The sequence below is a fragment of the Struthio camelus genome, chromosome 4 (assembly GCF_040807025.1).
Source record: "Struthio camelus isolate bStrCam1 chromosome 4, bStrCam1.hap1, whole genome shotgun sequence".
NCBI lineage: Eukaryota > Metazoa > Chordata > Aves > Struthioniformes > Struthionidae > Struthio > Struthio camelus.
The window spans coordinates 20,673,634-20,694,784 of record NC_090945.1 but is presented as its reverse complement, the minus strand read 5'-3'; the positions used below and the strand labels follow the sequence as shown (position 1 = coordinate 20,694,784).

The window sequence follows — 21,151 nt, the reverse complement described above, 5'->3', positions numbered from 1 at the left end:
CCTGTGTCACAATGACCTTCAAGAACGCAATACTGAAGTGATGAATTTCAGGCAAATTTAGTTGATGTACTTGAAACACTGCTCAAAGTAGTTAGAAGAGATGACAAGATAATAGCTGGGAAGACTTTCTCTCGTGTTAAAGACAGCATTGTTATGCTGCAGTTAAAACAAGTGTTGCATGTTAACTGCATACCAGCAGTCTGCTGTATAGGTGTACATATAATGCATAATAAACTGCGCTGCATAGGCACCAGTTTGATGAGACTGAAAACCCAGAGTGAGCTCAAGAGCTGCATGGCATTTTCATATAGACATTAACAACACACAAGTACATGCTAACTTCAACTTTATTAACTGTTAAAACAAGTGGTCTAGTTCCCATCCCCCTTCTCCCCCCCCCCACCCGCCACTTTGTTTCTTCAGATTCCCTCAATATTTTAAACATTCCGCCTACCAGTTGCATTTGTGACTCGACTTCCCAGTCATGATACGGGCCAAAGCATCCTTCATGGAGTTATTCCAGCAAAGGCCTCGATTCCTTTAATGAATCGGAATCTACAGGGCTGAATGACAAGTCTCTGCTTACAGAGGTCTTGATTTAAAGCTGGATATGGGTAGTTTCTTTACAGACAGCACTGACCAAACACAGGCATTGAAAACTATAAATACCATTTTATATGTTGACAGCTTTAGAGATGGATGGGGTAGACTAAGGACTGGGAAGGTAACAAATGTGCTTATGCCACTGGCTGAATTTTTTGCTAAATCAAACCTGATGCAACTACATAGTCATCTATTAAGCATACATTTTTTTCAAGACATTTCAGAATAATTTCCTTAAATAACCCCCTAAAATTATGCTCTAATGCATTAACAATTAAGAAATGTAACCAAGAAAGTAATGCACAGGCTTAGCGAGAAGTAAAAAACATCCCCATATTATGAAGACCGTGATACAGTCCCAAAGGAGAAGGAAGAAGGAACTGCAGATATGGCACCACACTTGTACTTTGGTAATGTTCACTAGAAGAACAACAGCACTTGTGCATATATGCATAGTCATGGCCTATTTTCCTGAAGAGCCTGAAGTCAATACTCCAAGTTCGAAACTGCAAACATTAACTTTAGTTATCTGCAAGTCCCACTGTAAGAGTTAATGAGTTGCAATTGAATGTTTGCAAGCTCATGATAAACTTCAAATAGGAAGGGGTAACAATCATAATAAATTAGGAATAACCAGTTTTAATTAAAAACAGTATAAATTGGCAAACTTCAACCCTGTTTATATTCATTTTGCACAAATTACCAAAGTATATCATTGCCTGGAAACAGAGAATTCATATTTGAATTTTTGCATGGGCACTAATATCTATATTAAGTCTATGCAAAGAAGAAATATATTCCTTTTTCCTGAAGGAGCTTGCATTCTTTTTATCAGTTTATACAGCCTACTACGATATGAACTTGTGATTTGCAGACCTCTCCTATTAATGAAAAAAATCTACTGATGGAAGGCAAACCTTGGGGATAGGCAAGAAAGCGTCACGATGGAAATGCATTTAGGTGTTCTCATTGTAAACCTGAGTGGAAAAAAAAAGTGCCGAGTTTGTCAGTGTCATCACTGCTGATTATGTAGACTATGAAATATTTCACACCCTGCCACACCTGCCTGGAATGGTTCAGGACATTTTCAGCAGAAGGCTTGGCACTCCGACCTGAAGAGCTCTGGCAAATGCTGACATGCATTAAATTGAGAGCTGGAACTCAGGATTTTGACTATAGCAAGAAGAGTGTTTACCAGCCTCGAGTCTGAACTACTTAAAGGATCTGCAAAGTTCCCCGAAAAACCCGAATCTGTAGGCTTAACTTACTGTATAGAGGTTTTTATCTAAAAGAGGTTTTTATCTGCCAACTGAAGGCTACTTATACTTGTGTAAAGGACTCCTATGTGCATAAACATTGAAAAAACAAGGCCCTAGACCTATGACTTATAATCAAATGAATTGGGTTCATCACAGTTTGAGTTTCATTTTTAATTCTCTAATTACACACTAATAAAAGCACTAACATGCTAACAGTTGGGCTACTCAGTACTTCTGCTTCCTGCTCATAACAAAGCATTGCACATTAATTCTGTTAGAGCAACAGATAAGATAACTTCATAATATATTTAAATACATTAGCTAGCCTCTGCCTTTGCTGTAGGGCTTATTATAGAAGAAATGAATGCCATTTTTTAAATACTGTGTACAGGGAACACTGATCTTTGATCCCTGACCCTGAACTTTACGATGAACACGTAGCTAAACAATCAACGAGAACCAGCTTCTGGAAAATGCAAGCTAATGCTATCAAACTATCAATTGTATTAGCTTATTTATATTTACAGAATATATTTAAATGAAGCCTGTCAGCTAGTAGTACTGTTACTATTAAAGGCTTACCTATATTGTACTTAGGTATGTGGAGCCCAGTTTTGCCGCTTGCACAAGTAGTAGACTGGTAGTAGTGGACTTGCCATTTTGTCAGCAAGCTGCACACAAGTTTATTTGCTTTGATTTTGAATCTCTTGAAGATTGAAGTAGATTTCTCATAGTTCAATATGTTCTTTTACAGAAAAGACCAGTTTATATTCAAGTCAAATTACTTCCTTATTATTTCTGGAACACTGTTCACTTAACTTTGTTTTTTAACCTAAGTTTACCCTTCTGTTCAAGCTGGAATGAATCTGTCAGGCTGTATCTGGAAAAAGTTTCTGATTCAGAAACATCAGATGTGGATCCAGAGTGCCAAGATTTGTTAGCATTATAAGCTGTTTCTTTTAGGGAAAGTATTATTTACTAAGAAGAACACACCAAAATCTTGCTGCTTTAATACTGGTAAAAACAAAGAAAAGGCAGTGTCTTTGTCCACACTACTACCCCTGCCCCCATCTTCCACTCTGCTTTCCCACATACTCAATATGTGTTCTGACCATATCCTTAAACCTGTTATCACTGCTTCTTTCCTCTTTTTATCTCCCTGAACATACAGTAGAACAGTCATTATCTCAAAAGCAGACATTCTGTTCTAACTTTAGACCTATACATTTCCAACAGTAAAAGAATCGGTATTTCTGGAAGACTAAAACTCTTGTAACAGTCACTTCATTCACAAGATATCCCATTCTCCAGAAAGAGTGCTCAATACAAACAGATAAAACTCAAACTTGTGCCTACAGGTGTGAAACAGAACACACAGACATGAAGTGGGAAGTTTTACCCATACTTACCAGTTAGCTGCATATTGCTGCCTCAAACCACCATAAGAATCATATGTTATAACTTTTTTTTTTTTGGGGGGGGGAAGCCTTTTTTTTTTTTTTAGAAACCTACTCATTACTAAAAAGCCACTAACAGTTACTCAGTTATCAGCCAGAAGATACCAGCACAGAGATTGTATTAAAAATCTTGATGTTAACTGCAGAAAATCCTGCAATGTGGCAAGAAGACAGAACTTGCTTGTAGATTGAAAGATTTATTACATAACTTCTGCTTGATGAGAAGGTCTAGGCAGATTATTTTTTCTAAGAAAAAATAGTCACAATTTTCGTAAGGAAGAATTTAGAACACCTCAACACCTGACACATTTAAACAAAGCAATACTATTGGGTCAAGGTGAGATTGAAGAGACTATACAGAATAAGGGTTGTTTGTAATCACAAGATTGAGATTAATTATTATTTTTGTAAAAAGGATCTACTTAACAGATATTTCTTGAATGCTGTTCTGAATTCATTCTGCTCTGCAAGACATCTAAGGGCACTGTTTGCTGCTGCAACAGAAGACACAGTTTGAAAAGCTGGCTAATCAGTAGGTCTTAGAAAATAACAACCTTAAACGGGAAGTTTTCAACAGGGGCATAACAGTAGTTGAACTGTGCTTAACAAGGACATACCCTTGGTTATTCATTTTTAAAATCAGAAGTCTAGAAGAAAATACAAAGTCACCACTGGTAAAATCCACCAGTGACCTAATTAAAGCCATAAATACAATGAAGACAGGCAACTGACCTACAGAAGCCCTGACTGCCAGCTAAGTTGTGCTATTTTGGGCAACATATGATTCATCATAACTAAACGTAAGGCCAGCCATCAAAGAATCAATGCTATCACTTTAAACAGTGGCTTTATGGAAGACCTACATGTCTGTAAACGGGGGTTCACTGGCACAGGCTTCAAGCCTGAGACCCATACAGCAGTTCTGAAGAAGCTTCAGCAATCAGGCAGGATGTTCAACTGAACAGGATCTTCTAGAAGTGACCCCTCAGTGAAAGAAGCTACTCTTATGTGTATGAGCAAGGGACCCTAAGTAGCAGGGAGGCATACTTCCACTACATCCTTTGTCAGCATTTTCTGTTGTCTATTTTCTAAAAGCTATTCAACAAATTGGAAAAGGATTAGAAAACAGTTGGAAGCAACTGAAGGTTTGGAAAGCCTGCTTTGAATTGAGAACATGCATTTTTTTAAGCCACAGAATCTTTTTTTAAGAAAAAAAGGATTAGGCTAAATGGGTTATGCTGATGCTCAGATGGCTAGTTTTCTCAGCCAGTGCAAAGGCTCAGCAGGGCTACATCTGAAACATAGCTACACTTAGAAGCATTTCCCAGATCCAGGTGTGTACTCTCAGCAGCGCAGCAGAAAAACACTAAGATATACATCCTCTTTCCCAAATGCACTGGTAAAAGCAACACTATGAAACATTCCCATTAATTTCTTCATCTGGGCAGCTGGAAGACCCAGACTGCAGAGTGTCATAGAGTACATTTGCCACATTAAGCCACAACCCAATGAACTTGTTACCAGGTTCAACATATCTCAGCTCTCTGATCTGCATACTATGGGGCTCAGATGCACAACCGAGACAGTCAGCTGGTAAGCTGAGCCCCAGTTGCTGTCTCTGCATGTGCTTCTAGCCCACAACAAGTAACAGGTGCATCTACTTTAGCATTTAGCTTCATCAGGATTACATTTTCTGAAGCAAGTTTACCTGTTATCCTCACTTAGGCATACCAGTTTATATAATGGAACAGTCTGGAATCACACAAACAGAACTGCTTTTAGATGAAAGCAAAGGAGCTCATCTTATAAAATCTACCCAGCAAGGGGTTTTCAGGTCACAGAAAAGGACTAGAACTACTTTAAAGTAAACATATATGGCACAAAGGCTGGGCCCTCAGCAGTAGTTTTCTTCACAAAACCCCTCCTTCGCTCTACACAAATCTGGGCACAGCCTCAGTGCATTTACTTAGCTTATCCACTCTTCACTAAATGAAGGATTGACTGAAATCACTATCTACTGCTGACACCCATAGCTACCCCAACAGCACCCTAAAGCTACCACAGACCCACAGTAATTTATTATGCTATGCTTTTTCCCCCCACATACCTGTGCCTCCAGGACATGACCTCTCACCACCACAGCACTGAGACTCACACGCCACCTCAGAGGGCCCCACACTTAGTGCTCTGCTCCTTTCTTGCACTACCAGGTACCTCAGTTCCTTCTCCATCAGGGAAAAGGAAAAGAGAGAAATCCATTCGCTCTGTTTATCAGACTCTCAGCCTAGTAATCTCACATTACACAAACCTCCCGAAAACCAAAAGCTCACCTTCCCTGCACCTCATCCCCTCAGCTTCCAGCCCAAACCTTTAAAGACTCTCCTGATGAGCCCCTGGCCAAGCCTAGTCACCTGCTGCAACAGCTGCCTGCAATCAGCTGCAAGGTGAGGGGAAAAGGAGGCCTCCCTCAGCCTCCTGTGGTCTTCTGCTGTGTGGGGCTGCTGCTGCACAGCTGGGGGGGGGGGGGTAGGCCTCCTCCCTCCTCCTCCCTCTCCCCCCCCCCCCCCCCAGAACAACAGTCAGGTGAGGTTTCTCACAAAGGACGTTCCCCCCAAGACTAACCTCTCTGTGAATAGGAGAAATTGTTCAGCACTTGACTTTTTAAAGCGGTATGGGGCATTTCTTCTAATAGAAAATTCAAGACATGGGAGCAATTCCCCTCGCAGTAGTCAGGAACAGAAAGGAAATAAGGTACCTCAGGTAAATCGTCCAAGTAATGCAGCCTTGCTCTACAAACCCTCTAGCAACAGAGTGAGCTCAAAAAGAGGATATTATACCAACTGGATCAGAATAACCCCAATAATGTTGTCAGTGTTATGTAAAACTATTTATATATAACTACTATACTAATGTCAAACGTTCAGAAAACTGAAGTTCCCTATGAGCAGAACATGTACAGCATTGACTAAGACAGGCCAGCACTGCTGCAATGCTAATACACCATGTACAGTGAATCGCCTTAAATCTTTTGAAATCCAGAGCAAGTATTTCAATCAACATAACACTGGAAAATTTTGTGATTAGAAGAAAGAGGCGGCACACTAACCAGTGCCTGATAAGTAACCTGAGTAAAGAAAAGACGAGTCCTAACTGAGCGGGGAGCAGAAGAGCAACGCAGGCAGTACAGGGACAATGGACCCCTAAGCGCTAGAACGTTCCCCAGGAGCAGCTGGTGCCTGGACAGGTTCAGCACAAATGCTACAGGCTCAGCTTAACTGTGCTATACCAGAATTGCTAGCGGTAAAAAAATCTTATGAACAGAATGTATTTTTCTAGCAGTGAGCTCCCCTTTAGAAACTGCAAGGGAAATAATATTTTTCCTCCCAAAGAAAATTTCAGTCCAAAGGAGAAAGGAGAAACATATAAGTGGGAAAGCCTGGGCTGCACCGTGACACAACACGAATCACTGCTTTGGGAAGAGTCTTTTCTGCTTGATGTCCATATGTCACTTGCGTAAAGTTCCTGAGAACCAGATAAAAGTTTCTCACTGTGTGACCATATTATTTTTGTGCTAACAAAGGCATCTTTTGTTTCTTAGTGCAGTGGTCAAAGGCTTTCTGCCAAAACTTCCTTTGAGAGAAAATTGTCCATTAAACAAATATTTCATCAGGAAGATCCTGCTTTCCACAATTTTTTTTCAGGAGTTTGAAAATTTTGGTTTACATAAGCAAAATATTTTTCTACTTTTGTGGGTTTTCCATGAAGAGAAATAAACAAAACCAGAAAAAATTACAGCTTGTCTGGAAAGTCAGTCTACATATTGCTGAGTAACCAGGTGATATCCTGAGGTTAGAGGAATACACATGATAATGGTTTATGTTTACACTGTAAGAAACCTGTGCCTCACCTGACGGTCATTAGTTACTTCTTTTCCCTCTAATTCCTCGCTCATTCTGTCTTTGTCAGCGCTCTCTCCTTTTTCCCCTCAATGCAAACATCAAAGAGAGGATAATGCTGAGGTGATTTTACAAGGCCAGCGTTCAAATCTGGGGGAGGCTGGAAAAAAGGCCGACATATAGTCAGGAGAACCATTAATAGATACAGGATGTGCAGTGTGAACTTGTGATGACAAAATCATTTTAAAGGCTTGACCTATATGCATAACTCTGGATATAAAATACTGATAGAAGGTTTGCCTGAATGTACATATGCACTAAAATGCTACCAGAGAATGAGGTACAGTGACTTACAGCAATTTCTTTCATGCGTGACCAGTTACGCAGGGGCTGAGTTTTTCCACAAAGGTCCAAACATCTCACAACTTGTCCGGTTTCAGTAATTTGCAAGGCAGCACAGCAGCCCTCGCTGAGCAGGACAGGTTATGGTGGAGCAGTTCAGCAGAAGCCTCCCTGGGCTCCCTGATTACGGCTTGAGGCTCAAGAACGCTAAAGGGAAATACAATGTCCTTGCCTATCTTCTTCCAATGCTGCCAAGGAGGCTGATTTAAAAAACTCATGAGACAAGTTGAGCTGGCTAGCAAATGATGTAGACTTACTACCATGGTACAATAAAAAATCCTTTTGCTTTTTTCATATTAAAAAGTTATGGAACGGGTAACAGTTGTTCTCCTGAGACAGTTAAAACGGTAACGCACGACAGAACTGACCCTGAATTCTCAGACATTCAATAAAGAAATAGAAACGAGCTCCTCTCACATCCTAGGTATCATGCTACACAGTTTCAGAGTTTACATGTTGCTACAATTACTGTTTACACATTTTTAAAAAAGGGTCACTCTAAATTGTTCCTAGCACCCATAATAAATACTCACGTTCAGGCCTAAAATGCTTTGTGCAATTTTAATAGCATACCCTCCTATTTCAAAAAATAGTAACAAAAACCCAAATCCTAGCTCATGTATGAAGTAAAACCTTCTAAACACTGTCTAAACCGTCATTTCTTCCCAAAGTACAAGGATGTTTATGCTCTTGCCTAAGGGAAGATAAACAGAGCAGCATACCACTCCATATTTGTAAATGTTAAGTCCTCTGCAAGGTAGCTCACTGGCTTCTGTACGCACCAGGCTTCTGTTTCCTCACTGCTCAGAAAGCTATAATATGACATATGGGTATTCATACATTGAAACCACAAAAATAAATGGCCCCACCACAGAAGAACCTTTGCAGTCTCATTCTTTATTCTTCCACATACCATTCTGACTTCAAGAAACTTTCCAAAATTGCCTCCAGAAATGCCTCCTAGGTACCAGTCCAGGGGCCCCACAGTATAAGGGGGTAATTCCATGAGTCAGTGGGACTATTTCACCCTCAGTCCAGTATACATCAGAACTAGCTCTGCTGGAGACAGCGAGGACTGACTGCTGCTGTGAATGCGGTGGGACTGTACTATTTCTATAACAAATTCAAAGAAAACGCAATAAGGATTAGTAAGGATAATGTATTAGCCTTACAAATGGGATATAATATAAGGCCAAAGGACTCACACCAACAGATAGAAGATTCAGAGTGATGAACCCAAGGACAACCCTTTTATGTGTATGTGTAGTTCTAAAATAGACTCCCGCAAGCATCCTGGTTAATATAACGTGCTGTTTGCCAAATATGTACTTTAAAAATAGCAGTCAACTATATGGCATACCTTGAGTGGTGTTAAAGCTGCCTAGAGTTTGTTATACAATGACTATGATAAGTCATACCATGCTGTCAGTGGAAAAAGGACTGAAACGGCAAAAATGAAGCCACATAGGTTCTTGAATGAGTACTTAAAGTGGGGGCTTAAACCCTAACAGGCATGGACTAACTTTCATAAATCACAGCACTTATTTAGATGACATAAGGTGGATTTAGGACCTCCAACTATTCAGATGTTTATAGTTTGGCACCTGACCCTACAGTTGGGCATCTAAGGAAAAATGTCCAGTACATGAGAAATCTGTATACCTACAGCTCTAACGGCATGCAGGTATGACATTCTTCCCAGAGAAGCCTAACTTTATACACTCTTCTTTTAATGTCTTGGCCTAGATTTCAACTTTGGTAACCTGTGGGAGAAGCTAATAAGATTTTTTTGCCATTCTGCTAAACTTGGATTGACTGATTGTTGTCCTAAACTTCCACGCCTCCCTTTTTCAAAAACATTTCCAGCCCGTAGGATGTCTAGCTTACAAGCTCAGTACAGGAGAAGTTTTTGTATTTGTTATTATTGACCAGAACAGGAGTATTCTCCTCATATGGGACAAATTCTTGGTTTGTGTTACTAGGGATTTGGAAACAATCAATAATATTGACCATTTTTTTGGTACAGATAAAACAAGTTGGGGACATGATTGCCATTGTATTCAAATTAACTGTGCCATTTTGGATTTGTTTTTCACTCACTGTAGGTTCGCAGCAAGAGCAAAGCAGCTAAGGCTGGACTCTGTGAGGGGGATGAGGTGGTGTCTATCAATGGTAAACCCTGTGGAGACTTAACCTATGCCGAAGTTATCGTTCTGATGGAAAGCTTGACTGACGTCCTGCAGATGCTTATCAAGAGGTACAGGAATGCTCAGAATGCTTTAGTGCAATTCTGTTTGGTGAACTGAGTAGAAAATGTGGGTGTTGAATGCACTTATTTTATAGACCTATACTGTTTATACATAAACCTCTTGTTTATGTCTGTAAGATGGGCAGTCTGCTTGCCTGTAAGACTGGCAGTCTGCTTGCCTGTATGAAAAAGGGAGAGAAGATAGAGCATTTGATCGAAAGGAATTAAGGCATATAATTCAAACAGCACAGTTCAGGCACAGAATTAAGGCTACAGTCTCCAAATGCAACAATTTTATTATTAAGTATCTTAGATACTTACAAGGTACTGACTAGCATGATATTTGAGAGCTGCAGAGCCTTGAGTTTAACTATTCCTTCCAACCCTTTGAAGTAGCCAAGTGTTGCTATCCTCTGTAGATATGGAAGTGAGGCTTACAAAAAGCATGGGCTGCATAGATGGAGAAAGCGTGTTGCACAGATATGCCCTGATGATGACACGGCAAATGGTCTTCTTGGGTGGCAGAATGTGTTAGTAGTCAGAAGGGGGAGAGGGTCTGGAAACCATGAATTCTATTTCCGTATCTGTTATCACCTCACTAGATGAGGTGGGGCAAGTCACTTACAGCTGAGTCTCAGGCTCTCCATTTATAAGCTAGTGACAGTGAGTTACATTTTCCTTTGAAAATGCTTCCAGTTTCTTACAGTAGAGAACCTTCGTGTAAATTTATGACCAAGCCAGCATTACTGCTCACTGCATATGTCAGTCCATTCTAATGACTGTTTTGTAACTGTGATCAGTGTAATAGATGCTATCTTGGAGTTCTGAACCACCAGTAGTTAAGTGGGGCCAAAACCAGAATAATTTTCTGAAAGCACATTCTCTCCAAATGTGAATTTGTGAATTCAGACAAGATCAACTCTGAATTGCCTCCAGAATGGGTGAGAAAAAGAAGAAAAGACCAGAGACTTTCTTATTCTGTAGAAGGAATTACAGCTCCCTCTGGAGCTACTGCAATTCCCTGTATTTGCTCTCCCACAGGCAGGAGTAGCAGGACAGAAGGGGGCAGGACTCAGCTCTCTTCCCAACAGTTAACAGAGCAGTGTCACTGGAAAAGCTGAAAGGACCTCTGGAAGAATTCTGGTGCAAAAAAGGCATTTGCCTGTGCTTACCAGGGACTTCTGAAAGAGCAAATGAAGTTCCTCTGTGTGTTCTGCAATGTGTGCTAAGGAACTGTCCTAATGTGTCCAGCAACTTGAAGTTATTATCTGCCTTCAGGACAAGAGGCTCTGAAGGAACATTCATTTTATTTATAATAGGCATGTTCTGCGTGCCCTATCTGTGCATGTCGTCTTGGGCTGGGTAACTGACCAATGTAATGACTTCAGGGGAATGGTGATGGCTGAGGATTACAGCTTACCTTTTGCACTACTCTGGTTCAGCAAGAGTATCTTCCTCACGTGATATCTACGTTCTCATGCTTCTTGACATGACTACTAGAACTGCACTTGAAAAAATGATTCTTGTGGCTGACTGGCTGCATTCTTTGCAGCCATACACATAACTCTATTTGCTTTCACTCCTGCCCGCTGCTGCTGCTCTTTAACTGGCCACCATTATGCTCTGGTTGAAAGTGACAGCATATCTTGTATTCACTCAGTTGCCCCTACTTGAACGTATGGTGAACAGTGAGACACGTCCTGAAAATCAAAACGAAACGAGAACACTTAGGCTTCATAATAGCATTTCATGGAATGAAACCCTGGGTCTGTTAGAAATCTTAAGAAAATTACGGTTGCTCAACAACTGGCTTGCTTTGAAAGGGACTAAAATGTTCTGCAGGAATTTACCAGGAGAATCTGTGAATTTCTTCTCATCAGCTATCCTTCCCCAACTCCCTGTTCCTACTGTTAGTATCTTCTAAGGCAGAGGAGAATAAAACATTTTTTTCTCTCCTGCCACCTTCTTTGTGGCACCTCTCCTAGGAGTGTTGATGGGTAATAGCCCTCTCAAAACTACCGCTGGAAGGATTTTTCAGGAAGTGACCAGTCCTCCTCTGAGGGCAATGAGAAGCAAACCATCCCTTTCCTGAGTAGTCATTTGTTAATCATCTCAAGAAAAGGCTAGAAATCATAAGGAAAGAATAATGCCGAATTCAGGTGGTATTCCAATGGTGACCTTTGCATCCAAGCACCTTTTGCTGGCAGGGGAGAATATTTCTTCTTACTGGGAAGCTTCTGACTGATCCTCAACTGCTTGCATGAAGGAAGAGATTTTCAGAAGCACTCATCACTGGCCAAACTCTGCTCCTACTGAAGTCTCAGGGAGGAGGAAAGTTAAGCTTTTCAAGTAGCTTTTAAAATGCTACTTGGCCTTTGATGTCTACAAAAAGTTTTCCTGATCCCCTGTAAATCCCAATCACTTACTGACCAGTAGCCCCCACAAAATCTTTGGTTTGCAGGATCAGAGGAAGAAAATATCCTGCAGGGCAGGTACTCTCCAGATACCATGTTGGGGGAGCATCTTACAGACCTTCCTAACAAATTCTGAAGAGAGGTATCCAGGAAGCATTGAGAGGGGGGACAGAAACACTAGCCTGCCCTTTGTACTTCAGTGTAGTAGGTCCTAGGCCACTGCTAGGACTACAAAGAGAATTTCTAAGGGGAAGAAAGGAGTGTGCTCAATGCATACCAAAATGAAATGCACCATGTAGGGAGTAAAACATGACTCTGAGACAAACCCTGCTGCGCTGACTCCATGAGTGCTTCTTCCTTCCTGGAATTAAACCAGGGGTATTGTTCCTGCAGTGAGCTGGAAAGACCTGAAACAAAAATAATAATTTGACAAAACAGAATCATAAATGACAAAACGGAGATCAGACCCAGTACTCTGCCTCTTGACACATGGATACACGTTTATGTCTATATAGAGTAGAAGTATATCCATAAGTAGCAAGGGCCTTTTAAGGTGGAAATCTTTCTCTCTCATACACACACACAATCACTCAGCTACCAATAAAGGCTAACGTTTAGCTGGCCCAGCCCCTAGTCTCATATCCTACAAGGAAATGTTTATGGATTCCTGTAATTTATCTGTACTTAGCAGCAGCACAACTGATCATCCAAATAGCATAATATGATGGAATCCAGCAGCACTCGCAAAGACCTCCCTAAATTAAAATCTGTCTGACTTTTATGTAGCCCCATATGTGATGGACATTATACATTTTATGCTATTTGAGGCAGATTCAAGCTGCTACAATCAGTATGCCGCATGGCAAGTGATATTGAACCTTCTTCAGTACACTGACAGAGTTATTTCCTCTGTTGCTTCTTCCAGCTTTTCTTTGTAGGGAGTTCCAAAGTTTCAGAGTACCTAGGACCTGCTCTTGATTTCAGAATTCCCTATAACACTTAGTTTACTGAGGGTACCTACTGTTTCCTTGAATTGGAAAAATGTTTTCCTACTTTCTAGTCAACAGAAAGCTTTAATAACATGCTGCTGTCTTCCTGTAAAGAAAAGATTTCTCCTGGAATTAACCCTTGTCACTTTTGCCCAGAGTAAGGAAAGGGAAAGCTAGAGGGTATAGTAGGAGTCATAACACCAACAAAACAGCCTAATTAATTGGGCCAGAGGAATGAATAGTTCACAAAAGGGAGCTACCCTGAGATTTATCAGGCTTCAGGTAGGCATACTAACATTCACCACTTAGAAAATTGTTTTTTAAAAACTAGGAAATGGTGTATGGCTTCACTACTCCTTTTCACTGGATCACTGGAATGGGCCTGGAACGTTTTAACTATTTCATGATATATAAGGATGATGACCCTCAAAGGAATTCTCTGGATGTGTATTTTAAGTATTAATTCCCCTCCTCCTTATCCTCCTCATTCAGTAATTTCCTGTTCCTGAGGGAGTAAATTCTTTGGGACAGGAACTACGTGTGAGGATGGTGCCTAAAACAGTTGCCGTAGCTACAGAGATAAAAACGAATGCCTGTTCTGATGTCATACAAAGTTAATTTTCACACGCACATGTGAAATATGAAGAAGTATTGCCCTAGAAGTCTCAGTAGCACTTGTCTGACAAATATAACAGAAACGTGTCTGTGAAACCACACTGACGTTAGTAATGATGTAAGTCAAGACTGCAGAAGGATGGTAGTAGAACACAGTAAAGATCCTATAGCAGCAACATAATTTCCCTCTTACTGCACCATTAATTTAAAGAACTGTGGAGGATACAAAGATATTTTAATCATTAATTTTAGGGGAAAAAAACATACTATACAGAAATCACTTTTGTAACTGTACTTACAATTGCTGTACTTACAGCAGCTTACTTTCTTGAATTACTTGTTTATGTATGTGCAGATCCTCCAGTGGAACAAGTGAAACCTTGAGCGCTGAAAGAGAAAACGGAAAGCACGATAACATAAAAAATGAGAACTATAGGGAGAGCACTACACTGCAGATTAACAGAGCCAAAGAGACACCCCACACAGAATTCTGCATCACAGAGATATACAGTGAGACTCACCAGGGAGCAGAGGAAAGCAACATAAACTTTTCTGAAATGAAACAAGAGACCACACAGAGCCACAGAATTACTCCTAAAGTGATAGGAACCTCCAAAGTGCTCGTGACAGATGAGGCTGCTTTCAGAGGGAAGATAGAAGAAAGAAGGCCAGGCACTATGGTTGAGCTGCAGTTGTCCCTCTCACATGAGGGGCACAAGGGCACCAATGCTCCTGCTATGACTCTCTTAGGGGCAGAAAAATGCATCCCTTCAGAAACAGGACCCAGTGTACAACAGGATGGGACTAGCCCTGTAATTGCAATTCCCCTGGGTGTGAAAGAGGGTAACATCCAGTGGTCAAGTAAAGTAGTCCAGATTTCTAGTGGCAAAGAGGTCAAGACGATCCAAGGTGCAGCTCCATCTCTCCCCAGGGTGGAGGTGATCCTAGACTGTTCGGACAGGCAGAAGGAAGCACCCAGGTCTCTAGCCGAAAAGGGGTGTGTTGATTCTCAAGTGGAAGGAGGGCAGTCAGAAGCACCTCCTTCCCTCCTCTCCTTTGCAATCTCATCAGAAGGCACAGAGCAGGGAGAAGACGACCAGCACTCGGAAAGGGATCACAGCAGACCTCTCAAGCACAGGGCGAGGCACGCAAGTAAGTATGTCCCATCTAAATCATTTGCACTGCCTGAGGGTATCTTTTGTAACCTGAAACATCATTTCAGAATTTAGACTGTGCTAGAAAAAACTTTAAAGAGGTTTTTCTGATGTTTTCTAACTTTCCCTCTCTCTTTCTCTTGTAAAAGATGATTCTATTTTTGCTTCATCTATTTTTTCAGAGTAATACAATGCTCCTGGTGACAGGCCAAGAGTATAACCATGCATTAACAGTGCTGAATAACTTTGCTTAGTAGACTTCCGCTTTGAGATGTAACTCATTCTTTTGCCCACCTAAAAGTACTTACTTCTCTCAAAAGGGCTGAATTCTGCCGGCCTTTTAATGTACATTGAGAAGTAAATTGTAGAACATTAACAAAAAAAGCAAGTTACTTGCCCAGGTCTGAGTGACTCCTCTCTTCTTCCTTTTATAGGAAAATCTTTGTGTTTTCATTTGCATCTTCAAAAATCAAAGCCATGCTACTGCTCTTAATAGTTGATAATAAAAAAAGCTAGTAGAAAAGCTTGATGTTGCTTGCAGGAGAGATTTTGACAGACACTAGCATGTGTATAACTGTTATATGATCCTTTCAGTTTTGTAAGCCTTCTCTAGACTGTAAAGTGAACTTACTATTTCTTCTGACCCCCATATCCAGAGGTCAGCCTCAAAATCTACCCAAGAAGTTTACGTAAAGTAAACTGAAAATGGAATTCAATCCAATATTATTTAGTTGAGTGTATAAATCAAGAATTTATATAATTTATTTATTTATTATTTTATTCATTTGGGATCTTCCTATTGGTTGTTCTTTCCCAACAACGTTAAGAATCCCGTCCAGGGATTTAGTAGCAGTATGGCAAAGGTGCTTGAATGTGTGCAATGATATACTGTAGCAACAAACTATTTCATATGCAGTGTTGGAATTAGCCTGCTAACCCATTGCTAATTCCTCTGTAAGCATATTTTTAGCATGAAAACCATTTGTATCTTATTGGCAAGTGGATTAAGCAGTTACTTATGCCTAAGTGTCTGTACGTAATCCACATATTTATGGCATATTAAATGGAGCAAAAAAGAAGAGCGTACATACCTTACATTTTGGCTGTGAAGTGAGAAGCAACTGTGGGACTGTGCCTGTCTTTCTCAGTGAATTACTTGCACTGCCTCTCTAAAAAGGCAACGGTATACAGAATGAACTACATATTACATGATAAATTGTTCTTTCATGTAGAATATACATCTTGCCTTTTTCCCATCTCACATATGACAATCTCAATTCTTTCTAACCCAGTGGCAAGTCATTGTCCTCAGGGATCATGGATTTAAGCTTTAAAAATATGTGCTTTTTATAAAAATATTTGTAAAATCATATTTACACATTAGAAATATGCCAAGCACAGGGGAATAATCTGCATGCAGAAAGTACCCTGCATACAAGACATATTTACTGTAAAATTAAAACTTAAAAGGCAGCATTTAAGTCTAAAGTAGATCAGAACACTTATTATAGGTCTGTATCTCTTTAGCAGAAACTTTCTCTGGGAATAGCAATCAGAGTATATTGACCCGAGCAGGTAACATTTTCTCTGTCATCTTTTCAATCTATTGATTAAATAACTATGCAAACGAATTAAGAAAAAATACACTAGCAAAGTGAAAAGCTTCAATTTTTCCTTTCCACAGAAATGCAAGGGTACCTGCTCAAAGGCTTTCCTAGAATAACACTCCCTGCTAAGGCAAGTGTCTTGTTGGAAAGCGTGCAACTTGCATGATGAAGGGCGAGCACTTCTGTTTGCAGAGTCACCCTAACGCTAAAGCCAATACTTTGAGAAAATGTCTCCAGTGACTCCTGCAAGCATTTGGCCTGCCAAAGAACTAAGCCAAGGATTTCATGATTTGGCCCTCCTGAAATAAATTTTACAAATTGCTGGTATGGGCACCATGTTCTTTTCTCTTTTATAGGTTCCTGTGAGAGTCATTGGTCCAGTCATGCTGTCATCTGGCATAATGGCAAAACTCCAATTGTCTTTAATAGGAGAAGTATCAAGCTCCATGTTCTGACATGGCTAAAGGGATCATTAATAGAAAATATATCACATGGCTTTCTTTAATGAGCTTGTTTTATTTATACCAGCAAAAAAAAAAAGATATTAAACAATTTACTGCTTTATTTTCATATATCAGAGGCACACTTTCTCCGTTTGAAATTAAATAGAAGTGGATCACTCAGTTAGGCAGGAACAGCTTTAAATTCTAGCTTTTTTTAACAGAGAAGCTAGTGGGACTGTCATTCATGAGTTGCAGAGGTAGAGTATGAAAGAGATGGGGGTCAACAGCTAATTAGCATTGCCCCATGAGGCACATGCTCCATGTCACGTAACAAGGGAGCAGTGGTGCTGATGTACAGTCCATTTAGCAGCTTTGGAGCTGCATATCTTCCTGTTCCACATGACTTTATGAGAACCAATAACTTATACTTTTAGAAATGTCGTTGATATACGCTACTGAATACTTTTGAGAAGTTAGCAGAGCTTCCTCCATTCAGTTCTTAAACGTGTATACATTCTTGCCGCATCTTTTAAATAAATATTCTGGAAATGTTTTATCCTACACAATTTTTGATTATGTTTCAAGAAAGTGATGTCTGTTAAAGGACTGGAACCTTTTTTCATTGAGCACCGTGGCCAAATTCCCACTGTCTTCCAGAGGTCTGTCTTCATGTTAATATATTGTTTCTCTGTAGGACTTTGTGAATGTATACTTCCTTTTAAGTAGCTAATACATTTAAGTGTACATACTTTTATCAACTATACCCATTTTATAATGCATATGAGTAAAGTAAATACGGAAGTGACACAACCTACTACCACCACCAGACAGAATACATTCAGTTTCACTCTTCTCAGACGTTAAGCAATCTTGGGCCTGGCTGGCTGGGAATCTCTGCCATAATTCTAGAGCTGTATTCAAACACTTGCTAAATACCATACCACAGAAATCAAATAAATGAGAAAATATCATCCAGCTGGTTGTTGCTGAGATGACTAATGGGAAGAGAAATCCAGAAAGCTAGAAATAGTTATAATGACACACGTAACGTTCCTGTTGAACTAAGAAAGTCCTAAAGAAAGTGATGTTGCTTTTAAACTTCTATGGATGTGACGCTCAAGGAGGAATCCTGGGTATGGAATTCATACCACAGTTGTTACTGTGGGAAAAGCTTAAGTATAATGACCTCTATACAAACAGGAAAATAAATGTTTTAATATGTGGGAAGGGCACAGTGGGGTAAATTTCACTACAGAGAGCCGCAGAACTACTTGTTATAATAACTCCTTGTATTTTTGTGGGCTGCATGCTATTAAACGTACGCTTCAACTCTTTCCATAGGACTCCGGCGAAGTGAGAGCCTATCAGAAAAGCAAGTCAAAGAAGCCAAATCCAAATGTAAAAGTATTGCATTGCTGCTGACAGCAGCTCCCAATCCCAATTCCAAGGGGGTGTTGATGTTCAAGAAGCGTCGCCAAAGAGCGAGGAAATATACTTTAGTCAGCTACGGTACTGGGGAGCTAGAACGTTACGAAGACGAGGGTGAAGAAGGGGAAGGTGAAGAAGGGGACAAAGAAAACGCTTTTGAAGTGAGTTTGCTTGCAACAAGTGAGTCAGAAATAGATGAAGATTTCTTCTCTGACATTGACAAAGACGGCAAGATTGTGACATTTGACTGGGACAGTGGTCTACTTGAAGTTGAAAAGAAGACAAAAAGTGGAGACGAGATGCAGACCCTTCCAGAGACCACGGGTAAAGGGGCCCTCATGTTTGCCAAGAGACGGCAGAGGATGGATCAGATTACCGCTGAGCAAGAGGAGATGAAGGCACGCACAGTGCATGCAGAGGAACGTAGGGAAGCCACTATGTCAGAGAGCTTCCAGAGAGTGAGCTGCTCAGCCTATCAGACAAAAGAGGAAGAAATGTCAAGCAGGCAGGCCTGTGTGAGCAAAAGCTACCTAGATGCGAGCCAGAATCATGACAAAATGGTACAACAGAACGGCTTTGCGTTAGCACCAGCTTCAGCTTTCTCTTTTCAGACCTCTGAAGCTCAAAAAGCAGCCTCTTTGAATAAAACAGCTAAGCCCTTCCCTTCTGGGGTTCAGAACCGAGCAGCTGCGCCATTTTCCCCCACAAGAAATATGACTAGTCCTCTTTCAGATATACCAGCACCACCTCCCTATGCTTCCATTAGCCCGCCACCTGAGGTTTTATACAGACCAGTATCAGCTCCCGTAGCCAACAGAGCTGCACCAATCACGTGGTCATCCACAGAGCCAACCGAACACATAGCGACTAGAGATGAAAGGATTGCAGTGCCAGCCAAAAGAACTGGGATACTGCAGGAGGCAAAGAGAAGAAGCACTGCAAAACCAATGTTCACTTTCAAAGAATCACCCAAAGTAAGCCCTAATCCTGCCCTATTATCCCTTGTACACAACGCAGAAGGCAAACGAGGTACTGGAGCTGGTTTTGAGTCAGGACCCGAAGAAGACTACCTCAGTTTGGGAGCAGAAGCTTGCAATTTCATGCAGACTCAAGCATCTAAACAAAAGACCCCTCCTCCTGTTGCTCCAAAGCCCTCAGTCAAGGTCTCTCCTACTGCTGGTACCCCAATTTCACCAGTTTGGTCACCTCCAGCTGTAGCTTCTATCAAGGCTCCTTCCTTCCCAGCTCCAATCTCACCTCAGGCAGCATATCCTGCACCACTCAAATCCCCACAGCATCCCCATTCTCCTCCTGCCCACCCCCCCAGTACTCTTAAGCTAGCGGGTCCTTTTAAAGGGCCTCAGGCAACCATAGCAAGTCCAAACAACACACCCAAGACAACACCAACCACACCAAGTGCTGGAGGAACGAAGCAAACCTTTGAGATACCGCCAGCTATGAGTGGAAAAGGAGCACAGTTATTTGCCAGAAGGCAGTCTCGAATGGAGAAATACATTGTAGATTCAGAGACTGTGCAAGCAAACATGGCACGAGCTTCATCCCCAACTCCCTCTTTACCAGCTTCTTGGAAGTATTCATCTAATGTTCGAGCACCACCACCTGTTGCTTATAATCCCATCCTCAGCCCATCTTATCCTCCTGCTGCTACCAAGCCTTCCTCTCAGTCCACTGCTGCTACCAAAAATACTAAAAGAAAACCTAAGAAAGTTCTCAATGCTTTGGATGTTATGAAGCATCAGCCTTATCAACTTGATGCATCTTTATTTACTTTTCAACCTCCATCTAGCACTAAGGAAAGCCTAGGTATTAAGCAGACATCAAAGTTGTCCACTTCAAAACAAGGTCTACCTTTAAGACCACTCAGTGCTGGCTCTTCTACTAATGTCCGGGCATCTTCAGTGTACTCCGTACCAGCCTATAGTTCACAACCTTCGTTCCAGTCAAATGCCTCTACCCCAGTAAATGAATCGTATTCACCTACAGGTTACTCTGCATTTTCTAAGCCAGAAACCATCACATCCTCTTTGTTTACTGCTCCGAGGCCAAAATTTTCAGCAAAGAAAGTTGGTGTCCCTGCACAGGTGTGGAAGCCATCGGTTATTGAAGAGTAAACCTTGTAGCCGCAACTCAGTGTCCACTTTGCTTGCAATGAATTGTTTGCAGTGGTAACCTGGCACACCGAGTGCCAACAGTAGTCCTTAGCTTACTTAATAACTTCAGATTATCACCTCAAATCTGGGTCCAAAACACTTAAACTTTTTTAAGGAATGAAAATAGATAAAAATTTTAGCACATTCATGTATATTATCACATGCTTTATACATATAACATTCTGAAATGGATAGATACCATTGTATTAAGTAAGCAGGACACTTGTTTCTTTGCTTTAAGACTACTACAACAAAAATGACAGTAAGCAGTATTCTTGGTATGTCAAACTATTAGAAAAGAATTTTCTTTCTCCCCCACACCCTGAATTATATTCTAATGACCTAGAGATTTGAGGACAATTTATTTTTTAAAAAGTGCCTTATTAAATAATATTAATAGTGATATGTATTACTAACGTAGCATAAAATAGATACAGTATTAGACTCTGACTGATTACTAGCAGG

General features: G+C 40.7%; 1 protein-coding gene across 1 annotated transcript in view; it reads left to right on the top strand.

The window, feature by feature from the left end:
* The window catches only part of SYNPO2 (synaptopodin 2), a 97,018-nt gene that overhangs the window by 54,043 nt on the left and 21,824 nt on the right, over positions 1 to 21,151 (top strand). Inside the window, exons 2-4 of the mRNA XM_009674861.2 lie at positions 9,723 to 9,874; positions 14,239 to 15,035; positions 18,429 to 20,617. Of these exons, the coding sequence (XP_009673156.1) occupies positions 9,723 to 9,874; positions 14,239 to 15,035; positions 18,429 to 20,617 (3,138 nt within the window). The remainder of the gene's footprint in view (positions 1 to 9,722; positions 9,875 to 14,238; positions 15,036 to 18,428; positions 20,618 to 21,151) is intronic.